The sequence below is a fragment of the Sus scrofa genome, chromosome 13 (genome assembly GCF_054392235.1).
Source record: "Sus scrofa isolate SSC_HxYL_T2T_F1_AM1 chromosome 13, Sscrofa_HxYL_maternal_Yorkshire_Landrace_v2.0, whole genome shotgun sequence".
Classification (NCBI taxonomy): domain Eukaryota; kingdom Metazoa; phylum Chordata; class Mammalia; order Artiodactyla; family Suidae; genus Sus; species Sus scrofa.
The window spans coordinates 146,333,726-146,353,627 of NC_139395.1; the positions used below are offsets into that span (position 1 = coordinate 146,333,726).

The 19,902-nt window shown below is 49.4% G+C and overlaps 1 protein-coding gene across 24 annotated transcripts in view; it reads right to left on the minus strand.

The window, feature by feature from the left end:
- Positions 1 to 1,265: 1,265 nt before the first annotated feature.
- Positions 1,266 to 19,902, minus strand: part of TMEM44 (transmembrane protein 44) — a 34,939-nt gene continuing 16,302 nt past the window's right edge. For 10 of the 24 annotated variants that reach the window (XR_014824557.1, XR_014824561.1, XM_084990736.1 and 7 more), the window contains 3 exons: positions 19,222 to 19,326; positions 12,913 to 13,071; positions 1,266 to 2,524 (listed from right to left, as the gene is read on the minus strand). Coding sequence is in view for 17 of the 24 variants with exons in the window: in XM_084990736.1 (XP_084846862.1) it covers positions 2,414 to 2,524; positions 12,913 to 13,071; positions 19,222 to 19,326 (375 nt within the window). In the remaining 7 variants the exon portion in view is untranslated. Of the gene's footprint in view, positions 2,525 to 5,856; positions 5,890 to 12,912; positions 13,072 to 19,221; positions 19,565 to 19,902 lie in introns of those variants that run through there. The other 14 variants (XR_014824556.1, XR_014824560.1, XM_084990733.1 and 11 more) reach the window with 4 other exon arrangements.

Sequence of the window (19,902 nt, forward strand, 5' to 3'; positions counted from 1 at the left end):
CAGCTCACGGCAACGCCGGATCATTAACCCACTGGGCAAGGCCAGGAATCGAACCTGCAACCTCATGGTTCCTAGTCGGATTCATTAATCACTGTGCTACGGATAGGAACTCTGAGATTCCGTTTTGAGACAAGCTGGGACAATCATAATAAGAACTTCCTTTGTGAAGGAAGAGGCTAGGACAGTAGGAGCTAGGGAGACAGTCAACATCTGGAACTTCAGTGGTTTGTAATGCTCAAAGTCAGCAAGATCACTTGATGTTCTTGAATGAATGACCCTCTCCATCAGGACCCAACCAATTTCCGGTGCCCCAGGGAACATGAGCTGGCCTCTCCTTGGGGTGGGGTGGGGGCTGCTAAAGGCAAACTCCAGGGGTGTCAACCTTTTCCCAGCCCTTCTGCCTTTCCAAAGATGAACCCGCCTCCTGCCCTACTGTTACCAATCAGATTAAACATGTTCCCCAAGTGTGTACTGTATCCATGAGTCTACATTTCTGCTTCCTGAAAAGCTGCGGCCATAGGGATGTATGACTCATCAATCAGTTGTGACCTACCTGAGACATGTCAGTCATCTTCCTACTCTGGGATCTTCCAGGAGCTGCTAGCCAACTACAGAATTAAGTACCAACTCCCATGGAGTTCCCATCGTGGCTCAGTGGTTAATGAATCCGACTAGGAACCATGAGCTGGTAGGTTCGATCCCTGGCCTCGCTGAGTGGGTTAAGGATCCGGTGTTGCTGTGAGCTGTGGTGTAGGTCACAGACACAGCTCAGATCCAGCAATGCTGTGGCTCTGGTGTAGGCCGGTGGCTATGGCTCTGATTAGACCCCTAGCTTGGGAACCTCCATATGCCGCGGGAGCGGCCCTAGAAAAGACAAAAGAAAAAAATACCCCCAAAAAACACAACTCCCAGGTTCCTTTCCAGCCTCTTCACCCACCCCTTACACCCATTCTGGCCACATCAGATTCCTCTTTCCTTGGCTAGATTCCACCCTTCCCTGCTTCCAATCCTCTGTGTGGTTTTGTCTGCTGGAATGCTCTCCCAGTGGCCACCCCCTGCCCCCAGCAAAGTTTCATCTTCCCTTGAAGTACAGCTTTAGTGATTAAGATCACAAAGTTGGAGTTTCCTGGTGGCTCAGTGGGTTAAGGATCTGGCATCACTGCTGTAGCTCAGGTCACTGCTGTGATGCTGGATAGATCCTTGGTCCAGGAACTTCCAAATGTTGTGGGTGTGGCAAAAAAAAAAAAAAATCACAACACAGAACAGAATTTAGCAAATTCCTGTACAAAATAACCAGGGTCCAAAGCAGTTGGATGAATAGGATGGCTTTAGGTTCACTTCTAGGTCAGAGGTCCCACAGGGGATTGGAATCTTCAGAGACCTGTGGAACCAATCTACTTCCCTGAGGCACCCTCTCTTTCATGCTGGCACTTACACTACCCCTTAGGAGCAGCTGGGCAGCTGCAGCTGAGTCATACAGGCTGCCAGAGGCCAGCCTGGAGCACAGCTGCACGTTCTTGGCCTTCTTCCCAGATCCCCTTGTCATCGACTTCTGTGGCACAGACATATCTCTGTGCTCCACGGTTGAGATGCCTCAGTTCGATCAATCAGGATTTATGCATTCCAGTGTTCCTCCCACCTCGCTCCAAAATAATCCTGAAAGGGGATTTCAGTGCTTGAATTGAACACCTCCCCGCATGCCTCTTACCCTTTGCCTGCTTTCAGTTACCTCCCAAAGCAGACAGTCCACTTCACCGGCAAATCCTGACCCAGCACACCCCTTGCCAGGATGGAGCAAGGTCTGATACCTACAGCAATCTGCTTTGCTTGCCGTTACAACACCAGTGATCTTGCAAACACTTGATCGATCAAAGTGTTCTCTCTGAACTTCCAGCAGAAACCTCAAGTGGGTGACTGGAGGGCAGGAGCCAGGTCCCATCAGTACCTGTGATTGGTGTACTAGACCTCCAGAAGATGGGCCCACCCTTCTCTGGGCTTTGCCAGGTCTTGCGGAATAGTGCTTTGCTGAGATCCAAACATACTCTCTGTTTTTTTCAGATGGCTCATTCCAAGCAGATATTCAGAATACGGTTGAGTCAAAGGGAACAGGAAAAGAGGGTCCAAAGTCCTTTAGATTATATTTCAAAGGCAGAGTGGTTTGTGAACTTCTAATCTTCAAAACAAACTCTGGGCATGTCCAGGTCTGTCCATAGGGCCCAGGGTCTTAGCTCTATTCTGAGCCATGGTACAGATCAGCCAAGCTCCGTGACAGCTTGTAGTTCCTCACTTGCATGGGCAGCCTTGGCAGAAGCTTATATTCCTGCCATGGCTGTCACTGCAGGTTGATCCTTGCTCAGTTCCTGACGAATGCTTGACCGTGGGCTCTGAGATGCTGAGCTGGCTCCAGAAAGGGTTACTCATCAGAGGTCAAGTCCACGGGTTTCACAGACCAGCTGTGCACCTGGGATCTGGGTATCTCCGTGTTGTCTTTGTTCCCTCCAGGGTTCACATCTTCAGGGTCCCACTGCGGAGAAAAGACACAAGACGTACCTTGGTGGAACAGACCCTTCCCGTCTCTTAACAATTCCCCCAACAACAGCTGCAATCCTGGTCCTCATGGCCCAGCAGACAAGAAGAGACAAGTGAGGACAGGTGAACCAGGCCAGTGTTTCCAGGACATAACAGGTAAAGATAACTTTAAATCAAGGAATTAAATGGAGAGCCAAACTGAACCTGCTAGCCAACCTCCCCTGCCACTCTCTTTCCCCTTGTATCACCAAGTCCCTTTATCCTAAGAATGCCCACCTCTGTGCCGAACGCATTCCTGGAGAAGACCAGACAAATTCAACCCATTCTTTATGGCCTAGGTAAGGTCCTCCTCTTCCAAGAAGCCTACCCTGACTGCTGCTTATGCCTATCGAGCTCTCACTCGCTTCTCTCTTTTTATTTTTTGGCTGTGCCCACAGCATGCTGAAGTTCCTGGAGCAGGGATCAAACCTATGCCATAGCAGTGATGCCAGATCCTTAACCTAGTTCCTTAACTTGGGAGCTCCCATCCCCCTTCCCTTTATCCTGCCTGTACCACTGGTCTGCAGCTGAGCATGGGCAGCCCTGCCCTTTCTCTAGGTGTCTGCCTCATCCTCTCAGGTAGATGACAGAGCTCCTGAAGTGCAGGGCACTGGTCTGCCCTTGCCCTCAACATGGTGTTTCCTCTAAACCTGAGGTCAGCAGCCTTGTCAAAAACAAACACTGGGAGTTCCCGTCATGGCACAGTGGTTAACGAATCCGACTAGGAACCATGAGGTTGCGGGTTCGATCCCTGGCCTTGCTCAGTGGGTTAAGGATCCGGCGTTGCCGTGTAGGTTGCAGACGTGGCTCAGATCCAGCATTGCTGTGGCTGTGGCCTAGGCCGGTGGCTACAGCTCTGATTAGACCCCTAGCCTGGGAACCTCCATATGCCGCAGGAAGCAGCCCTAGAAAAGGCAAAAAGACCAAAAAAAAAAAAAAAAACCCAAAAATCTAATCCAGAGAGTGATCACTGCCAGTGAATATTTCATCATTCTGACTCAGACAAGTATGGGGACTTGAAATTTGCAGGGGTAGAAGTAAAAGCTTAAAAAAAACCAGGTGGGGAGTTCCCGTCATGGCGCAGTGGAAACAAATCCCACTAGTATCTATGAGGATATGGGTTTGATCCCTGGCCTCACTCAGTGGGTTAAGGATCCACCGTTTCTGTGAGCTGTGGTGTAGGTCGCAGATGCAGCTCGGATCTGGCATTGCTGAGGCTGTGGCGTAGGCCAACTGCTTCGGCTCCAATTTGACCCCTGGCCTGGGAGCCTCCATATGCCAAGGGTACAGCCCTAAAAACAGCAAAAAAAATTAAATAAATAAAAAACCAGGTGGGCACACCAGCACTGTTGAAGCTGTTTGCAAAGTCCTCCTATTGCTCTAATTTGACAGAGAAAGAACTCTGCTTGTGGGCCAAGAGCAATGGCATCCTTAGTGATTCCAGCCACAGAGGCAAGTGGGGCTCAGGCTCAAGTCCTCCTTCTGCCACTAACTTGCTTGCTCTTCTCAGGATCTTGATTTTCCATGCAGAAGATGGGAGGCTGAATCAGCAACTAGATAACACGATCTCTCATTTCTCAGTTTCTGCGACTGATGATTCTGAGTCATAAGCTGTACTTGACAGTATCAAAAGGCCCAGGAAACAAGCAAAGGCCATGCAGGATGTGTCAGCCCGGGCCAGACAATCTATTTGGGCAAGAAAATAGAGCCATGCATGGACATGTACTCCAAGAAAATGCCCTGCCAGCTGCTCAAACCTGAGCTGAATCAACCAGTCCAGTGCTTAGAGGGCCAGGACAAGGTTTTCAAGGCTCCCGGAGCCACTGACAGATAAGGCCCACCCCCCTGCAAATTATACCACACAAACTGTAGCTGTCTTTTGTACAGAAAGAGAGAGCCTAATTCAATTAGTGATCTACTGATAATAACTAAATCGAGTTCTACTACTTGGTCGTGACAAACAGCATACGTTGGAGTTCCCATGTGGCTCAGTGGGTTAAGCATTTGGTGTTCCCACTGCTGTGGCTAGGTTTGATCCCTGGCCCAGGAACTTCCACATGCCATGGGCCTGCCCAAACAAAACAATAACAACAAAACCAGCATCTAACCCTGAAGGCCAGGAACTGAGCTGATGTGGTTGGTGCAGCTCAGCCTCTTGTATGTGCCTGGGGCTGTGCCTGGCACATCCAGGGCTAACTTCTCATCTTTTTGTGGTTGCAGACTTGGGGTACACCTCCAAGTGAATTCCTTCTGATGTGTCTGACGTTTTCATTATCAGGAATCCCAAGTCAAAGAGCTTCTGGGCCCCTCAGCCTCCAAGACCCAGGTGCCCAGATGTGGAAGTGGAGGCCTGTTCTGTTCTCTGAGAATGACAGTGTGCTTTTTGATGAATTCTGTTTTCCAGTTGAGAGCCATGTTCTAGATCTCAGGTCTGGATCAGCCTCACCAGGAAGGCCCTGGGTGCTCATTAAAAAGGCTGATGCTGGCGACCCACCCTAGACCCTATCTGTGGGTTGGGACCTAAGGCTTGGCATTTGAACAAGCTCCAGGCATGATTCTTAGCCGCCCTGATGTTTCAGAACTGCTCCCACTCCTAAAATGGCCTCTTTAGAGTGAGCCTTGCTTCTCACGACCAATTCAGCGGCCGGCCAGCAAACAGCTCACCACTCTGATCAGATGCACTCTCTAAAGTGGGTTGCGCTTCCAAAAACATTTGAAATCTCTTCCTTCTGAATTCAAAGAAGAATGTGTTTTAAAACATCGTTTTAAGTACTAAAAACATCCCTGGAATCCAGGTATTCAGAGAATCTGAGCAAAAGATAATTTGCTCTCTTACGAGAAAAAAACATCTTGGGAGGGGACAGGATGTGCTCATTTATGACTGGGAGGTGAGGGTGGCATGGAGACCGCAGCCAGCTGTTCCCCAAGGTCCCAAAGGGAGGTGTGTGTGGGGGTGCTGGGGGCGGGGGGAGCTGAGCTTAACTCTCTCAGCCACTCTAGGGGCCACTACCTTTAGGGCCTCGCCATTCTTCCAAGCCGTGTGCCTTGGGTTCTGCATCTTCTCTGAGTCCCTGCTAGATGGTTTGGACAAAGCAGAAAGAACTCTGCACTGGGAGAGCCCAGAAAATACCTTTTCTTTCAGACTCTACTCTCATTTTCACATTCTTTTTTTCCCTAACGGAATCTGGCATGGGTCCAGCCATCCAAAGAGGGCTCACAAAAACAGGAACTGAGGTCAAGCCACAGGAAGTCCCTTCTGGAATAAAGTGAGAGCATGATTGTCCATACCTGCTCCGAGTTTAGGGCTTCCCAATACTTCTGCTGCAGAATAAAAAGAGAGATTTTTTTTTTAAAAAAAGTGTTGCATAGATTTTACCACCATCACAGAGCAGAGCAGAGCTCAGTGCCAGCCCAGTCCGCTCAGGGAGCCAGGAGGCAAGGGAACAGCTGACTTCAGCAAAGCAAAAAGGCAGCAGCTATTAGCGGCTACAATTTAGTTAAACGGTCAATAGGATAATTGTGATAATTACAAAGGAGCTACAGGTCCTTGAAAAAAATGATCATTTATAAAGATTTTTAGATTACTATTATTAGCAATTATTATTAGCCGTAATAATAATAATAAAGCTTCCGTTTATTAACCACATGGCTGAGATGAGTCAACTCAAAGCCATAAAACAAAGAAAGAGAGATGCAAATAAAATCCTCACCTTGAAACGATGGGGTATTTGCTACCAGTCAAGATTCATTTTTAATCAGACTTTACTGCACAGTTGGTTCCATCCCAAGCCTCAAATATGTCTGACTCAGGTTCCTGAAGTGGGGGCATCGCCGTCTATGCTTATTCCTCCAACACCTCCCACAGTGCCTGGGAGACACGTGTGCATGTGTGTGTGTGTATTCACAGAGCTATGAATCTGCAAATGTCTATTACACTGATCTGTGACTGTTCCATTGAATAGCTGCCAGTCTGAACAGTACACAGGATTTGGCATTACTGTCACGTTAAAAACAAAGCCCCTACTGTTCAATTCTTTTAAATTTTCTATGTTGAACAACTTCTGATTATTTGCTTTTGTTTGGGTTTTCTGAGCTCCTTAAGGGCTACTGTTTTTGTTTGTTTTTTTTTTTAATGTCTGATTTTATTTATTTATTTACTTTTTATGGTTGCACCTGTGGCATACAGAAGTTCCCAGGCCAGAGATAGAATCCAAGCTGCAACTGTGACCTGTACTGAAGCCGCAGCCACACCAGACCCTTTATTAATCCACTGCACCAGGCAGGGGATTGAACCCACACCTCCGCAGTGGCCTGAGCTGCTGCAGTTGGATTCTTAGCCCACTTCTCCACAGCAGGAGCTCCAGAGGGCTGCGGTTTAACTCAACTCTGAGTCTTCAGGACCTGGCAGGGCTGGCATGAAGTACACAGAGCAAATGTTTGTTATGTGAAGTGTGTGTGTGTAGATATGTGTCTGAGTTAAGATTATAAAAACTATTGAATGCCTTTTGCTGTCCACTGATGACTGTGCTAGTCCCAGGACGGGACCCTGCTCTGGGGTTTGGACAAGTCCCATTCTGAGCCAGAGCTGGAGGTGGGCCTAGAGTCAGGCAGAGAGGTGTCCAAAGCCGTACTGGCAGAGCCTTGTCCCTGGCAGGCTCTGGGGCAAAGGGCAGAGGTCCCATCTTGAAACTGCAGAGGTCTGGGAAGGGGCACTAAAGCCTGGCCCTCAGTCAGTGGCCCCCATGCGAGTTCCTTACCCTGACACTGGGCAGGATGTGCTGGCTGCTGCAGGAGGAGGGGATGGGGGCAGTCAAAATGCAGCCTGACAAGCATCTCCCCAGTTCCTCCCCCCCCCCATGCCCACCCTGTCCAGTTCATGCCTAGGCACCTAAAGACTCTTTCCCCTTTTCCTCAAGAAGATGCAATGGACTTTGCAAACTTGAGTCACCACCAACTACTGTTGTACCACATCTTTTTTTTTTTTTTTTTTTTTTTTTTTTTTTGTATTTTTAGGGCTGTACCTACGGCATATGGAGGTTCCCAGGCTGGGGTCTAATCGGAGCTGTAGCTGCCCAGCCTATGCCGAAGCCACAGCAACGCGGGATTCGAGTTGAGTCTGCAACCTACACCACAGCTCACGGCAACGCTGGATTCTTAACCCACTGAGCAGGGCCAGGAATCAAACCTGTGTCCTCATGGACCCTAGTTAGGTTTGTTACCTGCCGAGTCACGATGGGAACTCCTGATTTTTTTTTTTTTTTTTTAAATCACCGTCTCCCAGTTTTTAGTAATATATAATTGACAGGAACAGTGTATGTTCCTGATCTGGGGGGATGAAACTTTAATTCATATGTTGCACAGAAGAACTGAAGAAGTGGTCCAGGGAAGGGCTGGAAATATGGCATGATCAAGTGGGATTCAAGAGCAGGGTAGCAGATAAAACACAGGATGCCCAGTGACATCTGAATTCCGGATAAAAGATCACGCTTTGGTATAGGTGTGTTCATCTGAAATTCAAATTCACTGGTCAGCCCGTATTTTTTTTTGCCTTTTAAATCGACCAACCCTACTCAGGAATGCTTTAAAAAGGCACAGGAGTAGTTTCGGCACTGAGGGCAACTGGACCCTAACTTCATAAAGCAGATGCTGGCTGCCCAGGCACATGAGGAGGCCACTGGGGAAGGCCCTGCTCCCTCTGGGCCTCTGTCTCCCACCTGCAGACCACAGACCAAGGACCCCTTCCTCCCCATCTGTTCAGGACACCCTCTGATGGCTGAGCCAGGAGCGGGGCTGCCTAGTGTTGTATGGCTGAAGTCCAGAAATCCGCACAGCCCATGCAAATGGCCTCTCTGTAGAGTCATGGGTCACACAGGCTTCAGTGCCATTCATCTGGTGCTCTGACCAGCCCATGCAGTGGACACTTGAGGGAAGGTGAAAATAATCCAGTTCTTCCTCCACATTTCATCTGTCTCTGCCCCACCCCTTCGCGTGTGTGCTCTGCGTCACTGGAGCTGCCTGTAAATCCCAGTGTTACCCCCTGTCCCTGAAACAGGGCCCTGCCTGAGAACACGGGCAGTGAGTGCAGAGAGCCCTGACCGAGACTCAGTTTCCTTAGCTGTCAAATGGGAATGAGCGATCATAAGCGCAGTCCTGCCTGCCTCTGGAGGCCATGGGGCCTAGTGGGTGACAACAGGGGTTCAGACCCAGACAGATCTGGGTTCGATTTCCCAGGCCTGCCAGTTATAATGACAATGACAAAGATGATGACCATGCGGATGAAGTTTTCTAGGGCCGGGTCCTGAAACTCAGAGTCCCAGGCTCCTCTTCTGGGGAACAAGCATGATGGGACCTGCCTTGTGGCTGTTATGGGGATTATACCAAACAGAGCTTGTAAAGTGTAGACCACACTACGCTTGGCTCCTTGACACATGTGTAGTCACCGTGAGCTATGGATTTAAACTCGTTTGGTGAGCTGAGTGCCATGGATACAGTGTATATTGTGTCGAGGGACCACCCTCCTCTCCCCCCTCCCCCAGCGCTGCTGGAAGTGGGTGTTCCGACCCACCAGCATGTGCCCCAAGGATAAAGACACAAAACCACCCTCTAAGAGTTACGTCACGAAGTCCTAAGGGGCCACAGAAGAGATAAACAGATCACCTCAGCGCCAGAGTGGCTCCTGAGTGCCCGTGTGTTCACTTATGGACCTGAGGTCAAGCAGAAGCCTGGCTGGTTGGTAACAGACACAGACAATTCGAGGTGGTCGAGGATCATTGCCCACCGCAGCCAGCGTGGAGACAGGCCCCGGGTGTCTCAGCCCCATGTTATGACATATCTGAACTGTGCAAACGCTGGGAGCAAAAGTCACCCAGCAGAGGAGAGGATGATCTGGGGTTGGCAGCTTCAGTGCCTTGGGGTGTGGTCTGGAGGAGCAAGGTGACAGTAGGCTCAACTGTGACCCATTTACCAGGTACCTCCCACTCCATGGGGTGCTTTGGGCCAGCTGCACCTGTCTTCCTGCATTTTCCTTTCAAGTCCCCCCCACCCAGATAATGAGTGTCCAAACAGGTGGGTGAATTTTCTTCTTTTCTAAATTTTCTACAATAAACATATATTACTTTTTTCTTTTTTTTCTGGCTGCACTCGCAGCGTATGTTAGTTCCCAGGACCAGGGATCAAACCTGCGCCACAGCGGTGACAATGCTGAATCCTTAATTGATAGGCCACCAGGGAACACCCAACATTATAACTTTTTTTTTTTGCCTTTTTTTAGGGTCGCTGTGGCATATGGAAGTACCCAGGCTAGAGGTCTAATCGGAGCCATAGCTGCTGGCCTACACCACAGCCACAGAAACGTCAGATCCAAGCTGTGCCTGTGACCTACACCACAGTTCACAGCAATGCCAGATCCTCAACCCACTGAGTGAGGCCAGGGATCGAACCCACAACCTCATGGTTCTGAATCGGATTCGTTTCCACAGTGCCACGACGGGCACTCCCCCAATATTATTACTTTTAAGAAGGGAAAATATAGATTACCAGAATGGGTAATGGGTCACATGCCTGAAAGCCACACTGTCTCCTGCTCATATGATTAACTAATCCGTAGTGGGAGTTTTCTAATCCTCTTTGATCTGTTGGTGTCTATGTTTAGTCAGACTATAAGTTATTTCTGTTCAGGATGCAGTGATTTGTCATGTGCAGTGTATGTGTGTCTTAGGAAACAAAGCAGGAGGACTGCAGTGGGGGGAGCTGGGGTTTATGGGGGGGGCAGGGCAGCAGAGCTTCTTCTTCTTTTTTTTTTTTTTGTCTTTTGTCTTTTTTTGTTGTTGTTGTTGTTGCTATTTCTTGGGCCGCTCCTGCGGCATATGGAGGTTCCCAGGCTAGGGGTTGAATCGGAGCTGTAGCCACCAGCCTACGCCAGAGCCACAGCAACGCGGGATCCGAGCCGCGTCTGCAACCTACACCACAGCTCACGCCAACGCCGGATCATTAACCCACTGAGCAAGGGCAGGGATCGAACCCGCAACCTCATGGTTCCTAGTCGGATTCGTTAACCACTGCGCCACGATGGGAACTCCGCAGCAGAGCTTCTAAAACTACATTCCTTGTTTTTCTTTTTTTTCTTTTTAGGGCCGCACTCACGGCATGTGGAAGTTCCCAGGCTAGGGGTCGAATTGGAGTTACAGCCGCCAGCCTACACCACAGCCGCAGCAATACACGATCAGACTTGCATCTGTGACCTACACCTCAGCTCACGGCAGCACCAGATCCTTAACCCGCTGAACGTGGCCAGGGATCGAACCTGCGTCCGAATGGTTCCTACTCAGATTTGTTAACGACGGAACCACAAAGGGAACTCCTATATTCATTGTTTAACAAGGGCAAAAGCATTCATTTCCATTTGCCTCATTTTTGAGCGTGACCCTGTCCCCCTTGGAATTTATATAGTTAAACAAGTAAATGTCTAAAAAGAGAGAGATACTAGAAGAAAAAGGACTGCCAAACACACAAATGGTCCAAACCAGCCACAATGAAAAATTTCCAAATTTTTCAAGGTCACAGTCCAATCCTTGTCTCCGTCGAGAGCTTCCACAGAGTGAGTCTATTTTCTGCCCTCAGAACCCCATTCCCATCAACTGTCCCTCCCCTTCCCTGAAGACCATTTGCTGTCAAGCTCCCTCTCTCCCTTTAACCCTTGACTCTGTCCAGACTGCTGCCTCTGGGCTGCCAAGCCATGCGCCTTGTGTGTCTGACACATTCTGAGACCAGATCCAAGAAATAAGCACAGCCAACACCGAAGGAGGGACTCAGAGATCCACAGACCCCAAATGGTCCGTGGTCTAGAGCAGAATTCCTCCCTCAAAATCCAGCTCTCAATGACCAGCTCTGTTTGTTCCAGGATCAAGAGATAAAGATGAAGTCGGTCCAGACCTCATCCTAAAAGCTTGTGCCTGGCGGGCAAGACAGGCCTTTACAGACCTCTAGGCTATGTGGCAACCCACGAAGGTGTGTGAGTGGGGTACAGGCTCTGGGCACTCAAGGGAGATTCAAGGGAAGAAGCCTTTCATCTCTGGTGTGTGTGTGAGTGTGTGAGTGTGTGTGTGTGTGTTTGTGTGTGTGTGTGTGTGTAGGGTGGGGGGTTAAGTTCACACAGCAGGTGGCATCTTAGTAGGACTTTGACATGTGGAAATTGGATCAGAGAAAATGCCAGGCAGAAAGGCCCGGAGCCCTGGGAATGGGGGAACAGTCCATGGCCAAGGAGGACATGGAGGGGAGGGTGGAGGAGGGGCCCATGGCTGGGGCAGGTGTGTGAGACCTGGATCCCACATTAAGGGATCTGGACTCTGCCCTACAGACCAGGGGCCCTGAGTCTTTCAGACTGCAGAGTCCATTAGGGGTTGAACAAATTTGAGAGGCTGACTCAGGACAGTGGATTAAGTACTTTGCCAAAGAAGGCCATGAAGACCAAAACTAAAACCTCAACCCCAGCTCCCAACTCCTTTTATCACCAATTCATAAAAGGGCACTTAAACACCAAGACGGTGGGAACCCAGGTAAGTCTAGAAGGAAGGCAGGTTCCTCCCCCTAGTGACACAGCCCATCCACAAGGCTGTCCCTGTTCTCACTGGCCACAGACAAGGGGAAACCTCCTTCCAAAGGGGGCTGGGAGCTATAGCTGCAGGGGCTTGGAGCGACAGGACAGCAGACCTGAGAGTTATACCCGTGATGGATTTTTTTTTTTTTTTCCTTTTTCTTTTTAGGGCTGCACATGGGCATATGGAAGTTCCCAGGCTAGGGGTCGATTCAGAGCTGCAGCTGCCGGCCTATGCCACAGCCACTCCAGATCCTTATCCCACTGAGAGGGGCCAGGATCCTCATGGATACTAGTCAGGTTTGATAAGCCACAGTGGGAACTCCACATGGGTTTTGTTTGCAGATCCAAAAATTCAAAATGCGGCAAAGCTTATGAAAGTGCCAGGCACGATGCCTGCTGTGAGCTCCAGGATATGGACCCCACGGCACCATGGAAGCAGCTGGTCCTCCGTGGGGGTCGGAAAAGCGTCCAATGGGTTTGGGAAACACCCAGACTTTTTAAAAGTGTGTTATTCAGCACTTATTCCTGCAAGGCTTGAATGTGCCAAGTGATTCAACGTGCAGTGTTTCCCTGACTCATTTGACTACTTGAAACTCCGCCTCCACGCAGACAGCGTGGGAAAGTCCTCGGGCACAGGCTTATTTGCTATTTAGCGGGTGTGACGTTGGCGTCGACAGAACAGCAGGGCAGCACCGCGGAGGCAGGTGGGGGTGAAGGAGGACCGCGCACCCGCTGCGGACACGACGTACCTCGAGGTCGGAGTTGATGGAGGAGACCTGGGAGGAGCTGCTGGAGGACACGCGGGCCCGGATGACCTGAACCGGAGGGAACGAGGGGGGCTCCTGCAGGGTCGTTGCTCCCGCGCTCGTCTGTCCATCACCCGGCAGCCTGGTGGCGCTGCAGCTTGCCTGCAAAGTGTGAGGGGAAGGGCAGGTGGGCAGTTGGCATCTTTATTTTCGCCCCCCCAGAGCATTCACATCCTCCAGGATTCAAAGGGCACAGAAGGGTGTGGCGCGCGGCGCCGTCTCCCTGCTCCCCAGCCACCGGCTCTCCCAGAGGCAGCCGGCGCTCAGTATGTGTCCTTCCGGATATTCTGTGCACACACGAGCAAATGTATGTGCCTATCTGTGCAAGTGGCAGCACGTGGAAGTTCCCGGGCTAGGGGTCGAATCCGAGCTGCAGCCGTCGGTTTACACCTCAGTCACAGGAAAACCTGATCCCAGCCACATCTGCGACCTACACCGCTGCTCAGGGCAACACCAGATCCTTTAACTCACTGAGCGAAACCAGGGATTGAACCCACATCCCCACGGACCCTATGCCAGGTTCTTAACCCGCTGAGCCACAAGGGGGAACTCCAGGTTTTTTTGTTTGTTGGGGAGCACTGCATAGGTGTTCACAAGCTTTTTAACCAGTCCCTTGCTGTTGGATGTTTAGGGTATTTCCAGTTTCTTGCTTTTGTTTTATTTTTAATTTTCTTTCTGTTGTTAATAAGGGCCCTAACTGCAAGTTTCTTGCTTTTATAGTCAATACCGACTGCAGAAAATTATATTGTACCTTCAACATTTCAGGGTTTTAAAGGATAAATTCCTAGAAGTGGAATTGCTGGATCAGAAGGTATTGCACTTGTGGAGTTCCCGTTATGGCTAAGCAGTAATGAACCCGACTAGTAACCACGAAAACATGGGTTTGATCCCTGGCCTCCCTCAGTGGGTTAAGGATCCCATGTGTCTGTGGTATAGGCCGGCAGCTGCAGCTCTGATTCAATCCCTGGCATGGGAACTTCCATATGCTGTGAGTGCAGCCCTAAAAAGCAAAAAAAAAAAAAAAAAAAAAAAAAAGAAAGAAAAAAAAGTAAAAGAAAAAGAAGATAGGCACTTGTAACTTGGATAGCTATCACCAGAAGTGCACTCCATAGAGGCTTAACCAACACGCCCACCAAGAGCATATAAAAGTGAGCTAGGAAGGCTTAAGGGAGGAAGGAACTTGTGAGATTATGTATCTATCTATCTATCTATCTAGGTATCTATCTCAGAAGACAGCTTCTTCCCACAGGCCTTACTGGCACTTCCTCAGAAATCCTCCAAGCCCTGGGCTGGGGTTTCAGAGCTGGGTGATCATCCCACTGACACAGCACAGGGGGAACAACAGGCCTTTTGGAATGTATCTTCCACCAACAAACCATGTGACCTTGGCAAGAAATCTATCCTGAGTCTCAGTTTCCTAATCCACAGAAGGGGGAGGGGGAATCCCTGCCTTGCCTCCTCTGAAGTGCTGTCACGGGGCTCAGATTTAGTAAACATCCTGGACACAAGAGAAGAACAGTTGCTCACTGGATCCCAAAATGCACAGGGCTCCAGCCCTGGATGGGTCAAGTGCATGGTTCCCCATGAGTCGGCTGGAAGGGAGGCAAGTCCACACAAGAGACAGAAGCAGCTTTCTGGATGGGGGAGGCAGAGCAGCAGAGTCTGCTCGGGCAATAACGGAAGAGTCCATACATTCCCCAGGCCTGACCAAACCTGAGTCAACAGAGCAAAGGGAATTTTCAAATGTTTTAAGTGTCGACTCATAGGACCCCATGCTCTTGGCCCCTCAGGATCAGCCTGATCCCAGCTGCATCTCTTGGAAAATCTCTCCTTAGACCAGTGCTCAGGAGGGGATGCTGGGGAGAGTGAGCATGGATCTGGTTCTTTTGCCCACTTCTAGATGGTGGTCCAAACAGAATATGTATCAAGGCACATGACAGCAGGGTATCAATTTCACCACAACATGCCCATCAGCACATCTTCATGGAAAAACAAAACAAAACAAAACTGTGCTAACGTGGCAGGCATGAAATGGAAGCATAAAGGACATGTCCTTTCTGTAAAAAAAAAAGCTCAGGTCCCAGGATCAAACTGGCTTAGTCTGAAACTTATTTCTGTGGTTTTCTTTTCTTTTGAGGGCTGCACCTGCAGCATAAGTTCCCAGGCTGAGTCAAATTGGAGCTGCAGCTGCTGGCCTACACCACAGCTGCAGTCACGCCAGATCCTAGCTGCATTTGTGACCTATGCCGTAGCTTGCAGCAACTCAGTATCCTTAACCCACTGAGCAAGGCCAGGGATTGAACCCAAATCCTCACAGACACTAAGTCAGGCTCTTAACCTGCTGAGCCACAAGGGAAATCCTTCAGTGATTTTTTTTTTTTTTTAATGGATATTTCCTAAGTACCTTTTATTTGTTTTATTTTTTTGCTTTTTAGGGCCTCACCTGCAGCATATAAGAAATTCTCAGGCTAGGGGTCGAATCAGAGCTACAGCTGCTGGCCTACACCACAGCCACAGCAACACATGATCTGAGCCATGTCTGCAACCTATGACACAGCTCACAACGTCAGATCCTTAACCCACTGAGCGAAGCCAGGGAATCTAACCCTCATGTACTAGTCAGATTTGTTTCTGCTGTGCCACAATGGGAACTCCCTGTGATTTTTTAACTATGGGATTTGGGGCAAGTGAGTTAACCCTCTTTGTGCCACCTTTTATAATAATAATAATAATTATTATTATTATTTATAAGCAATAGTAATAGAAATAATAATAACATCAACTTCAGGTTGTTATAAGAATTCGTGTTGATAATAATTTTAAAAAACCACCATTTACCGAGTGCCAAGTAAGAAGCAGAATAGCATTGTGGACAAAGGCACAGACTCACGTAGAGGCAGGTCTGAATCCTAGTTCTACCACCAACAAACCGTGTGGCCTTGAGCAAGTCACTTAACTTCTCTGGGTTCCATTTTCCTTCTCTGTAAAATGAGCATAACACCTCAAGGGTTGACTGTTGGGGTTAAATGAGTTAACCTATGTAGAGCACTGTGACCAGTACAATAAGCCTCATGGAAGGGTGGGCTGTTATTATTTACTTAGAGTCTGGCAAGTAGTTAGTCCTCAGTAAAAAGACTACTATGGGAATGACGGCCCTGGAGTCCAGCAAGGTGACTTCTGCCCAAGCTAGAGGGTGGGGCTCCAGGCTTCCTGCTGGGAGCTGTTTGGAGTCCTCTCGCGCCCTCTGGTGGATACAGAAGGAAGAGGCCAAGTGGAAGTACTTTGCTGGAGGGCCTCAGTGGAAAAGAACCAAGCAGGCATCCACACAAGATTCAGGTACTGGAAAGATTCGAATGAATGTAATTTTTGCACTATTACTTTTCAGAAGTTCCATGATTTAAAAATTTCTAGGAGTTCCCGTCGTGGCCCAGTGGAAACAAATCCGACTAGGAACCACGAGGTTGCAGGTTCGATCCCTAGCCTTGCTCCGTGGGTTAAGGATCCAGCGTGGCCGTGAGCTGTGGTGTAGGTCGCAGACACAGCTCAGATCTGGCGTTGCTGTGGCTCTGGCGTAGGCCGGCAGCTACAGCTTTGATTAGACCCCTAGCTTGGGAAACTCCATGTGCCGCAGGTACGCCCCTAAAAAAAGGACAGAAGACAAAAGACAAAAACAAAAAAAAAGAAAAGAAAAAAAAAAAATTTCTAGGGCCAAGCTTTGCCCAGCTGTTGCCAGGGCTCCCTGGGCCTTCTCCAGGGCTTCCCATCACCCACCCTCCTGTCGGAAGAAGAGCTTTAATGGCCGAAGTGGGTGCTTCATTGTGAAAGCGCTGTTCTGAATCTCCCTGAACTTCGATTATATCACACACAGGTTATTTGCACCCATTTCCAAGAAACAACAAGGAGTAAAACCTAACTCTCTGCCAAACTCTGAGCGCCAGCATGTCCCAAGGGCAACTCAGCAGGGCCATTACCACTGAACTCTGTTCCAAACACACCTGTTTAAAGAGCCCGAGACCGGACACACCAGATCTAGGCAAACAAGACAGACGAGACAAAGTTTATATCCCAGCAGGAAACAAAACAAAAGATCATGATAAAGTGCTTTGCAAGATATTTTAAAAGTTAATAAAGTGATACTGCAGAGGGGTGGAGGCAACTTTTGAATGGGTGGGGGAGAAGGCCTTTGGAGAAGGTAATATTTTAACTGAAATCCTAAAAACAAGAAAAAAGCAGCCATGTTTAAAAAAAAAATCAGGAGGAAGAGAGTGGGCAGAGGAATGGAGAGAAATTCTGTGCAGCCAGAGAGGAGCAAAGAGGGGGAGAATAGGAGGTGGTCAGCGAGGGGGCAAGCCTGGGGCTGGGAAGGTCCTGGAAGTCTGTGTTAGGAGATTCGATTTTATTTTGCGTGAGCTGGGAAGCCAGAGCAGTGTTTTAAGCCAAAGAGGAACAAGATGTAATTTACATGTAAGAGACCCTTCCGGTTGCAAATGGGAGGGGGTGGGACAAGAATACCAGTGAGAGGACAACCAGTTAGGAGGCTCCTGGATCTACTTTAAAAGTATTTACAAGGCTCACAAATGGATGAAATGGGCACGGGCATGACGTGAGGGGAAGAGGGGCTCCGGGTTTGAGCCACTGCACGGGCAATGGTGTCGCTCACTGACAAGGGGAAGATGGTGACAGGAGCCGGAATCCAGAAACCCGTATCGGGCACGGAATGTATGAGATGCCATGTGGTGACGATGAGGAGGCAGCTAAGACTGGAGCTGTGGGAGAGGAAAAGGATGGAGACACAGGCGGGGAAAACGAGCCAGAGCGGGCAGGTAGGGCTGTGGAACGGGAAGAGTGTACACGGAGAGGGAGCCCTCTTGGGGCGAAGCTGCGGTACTGCAACCTTGAAGTGCGCTCGCCAGGAGGAGCTGCAGAAGTGACAGGGAAAAAGACCAGTGAGCCAGCAGGAGTGACAGGGAAAAGACCTGTGCAGGGGAAAAACCAGGACAGCCCAAATCAGAAGAAGCTAGTGGTCAACTGAGTTAAACCTCAACAAGGACAGAAATGACCCCAGGATTTAGCAATAGGGAGGTCACTGTAGCCTCGACAGGAACAGACTTAGTGGGGTGTGGAACATGGAATGGACATCTTGTCACCTCTTTCCCTCTCCTCTCCAAGGCTCTTCCTCCTGGGGACCCACATGCAGGCCAGAGGCATCTAGAGCCCGAGGTCTCTCCACCCCCACAGTCTCACTGCCCCCACTGCTCTACCTGCAGCTCTGCTTCTCCATCTGCTTCAGCCACACTACCTCTCTCCTGGACTTAAAACTGTCCCTCACTGACTCCCTTGCTTCTAGTCTCCTCTCCCTAGTCTGCTCCTCACCCCAACACTGCCTGAGCGATGGCTCTAAAATGCACCTCTGGGAGTCCCCATTGTTGCTCAGTGGAAATGAACCCAACTAACATCCATGAGGATGCTGGTTTGATCCCTGGCCTCACTCAGTGGCTTAAGATCCAGCATTGCTGTGAGCTGTGCTGTAGGGTCAAAGATGTGGATCAGAGGATCTGGCATTGCTGTGGCTGTGGTGTAGGCCGGCAGCTGTAGTTCCAATTCGACCTCTAGCCTGGGAACCTTCATATGCCATACCTGCGGCCCTAAAAAATAAAATAAAATAAATATAAAATAAAATACACACCTGACCTTGAGTCTCTAGTCCTGAAGCCTCCTGGACTCTCACCAGCCTCAGGATGATGGTCAGCTTCTGCACTGTGACTATCTCACCCTTGCCTCCTCTTCACCTTTTTATCCCCAGAACTCCCCTCCATCTGACACCCTCTGTCCCCCATCAAGGCTTTCAAGAAGTCCTTCCGGAGTTCCTGTTGTGACTCAGTGGTTAATGAACCTGACCGGTATCCATGAGGATGCAGGTTCAATCCCGGGCCTCGATCAGTGGGCTAAGGATCCCGCATTGCTGTGAGCTGTGGTGTAGGTTGCAGACGCAGCTTGGATCCCATGTTGCTGTGGCTGTGGTGTAGGCCAGCAGCTCCAGCTCCAGTTCGACCCCTAGCCTGGGAACCTCCATATGCCGCAGGTGCAGCTCTAAAAAGACAAAAAACCAAAAAACAAAAAAAACCTTCCTTTTTTTAATGCTTCCTTGACTTATCCTAATCCTCTGGCAGTTAAGTGTCACCTCCTCCAGGAAGCCTTCCATGACTACCTCCCACCCTTCTGAACACCCAGATTTGGCCCATGGCCACTCACCTGCTGCACTGGCTCAATGGTCAGCTCCATGTAGCGACTGATGGCTGCCATCTTCTTGAGTGGTTTGCAGTGCGGTAGGGTGGTGAGAGGTACCCAATCTGAATTCTTTGAGTGGAGGTGGAGAGACAGAAAGGGGAATTCTTAAAGTCAGGAAACATTTTCTAAAACAAGGTCCCAGGAGTTCCCATCATGGCACAGTGGTTAACGAATCCGACTAGGAACCATGAGGTTGCAACCCTGCCCATGCTCAGTGGTTAAGGATCTGGCATTGCCGTGAGCTGTGGTGTGGGTCGCAGATAAGGCTCGGATCCTGCGTTGCTGTGGCTGTGGTGTAGGCCGGCGGCTACAGCTCTGATTCGACCCCTAGCCTGGGAACCTCCATATGCCGCGGGAGCAGCTCAAGAAAAGGCAAAAAGACAAAATAAATAAATAAATAAAACAAGGTCCCATTTTCTTCAAAAGAACCCCTACAGTATTTTTTCTGTTCTTCTATGGCACATCTCAGATTCTGCTTCCTAAAAGATATATTTTATGTCTCTCTGAGGTCATAGAAGGTGGGTGGTTCCCAAACTTAGCTACACAGTGGAATTTCCTGGGTTTCTTTCTTTTTTTTTTTTTTTGTCGAGCTCATGGCAGGAGGCCAGAGATGGAAACTGCACCTTATCTGTGACTTGAGCCAGC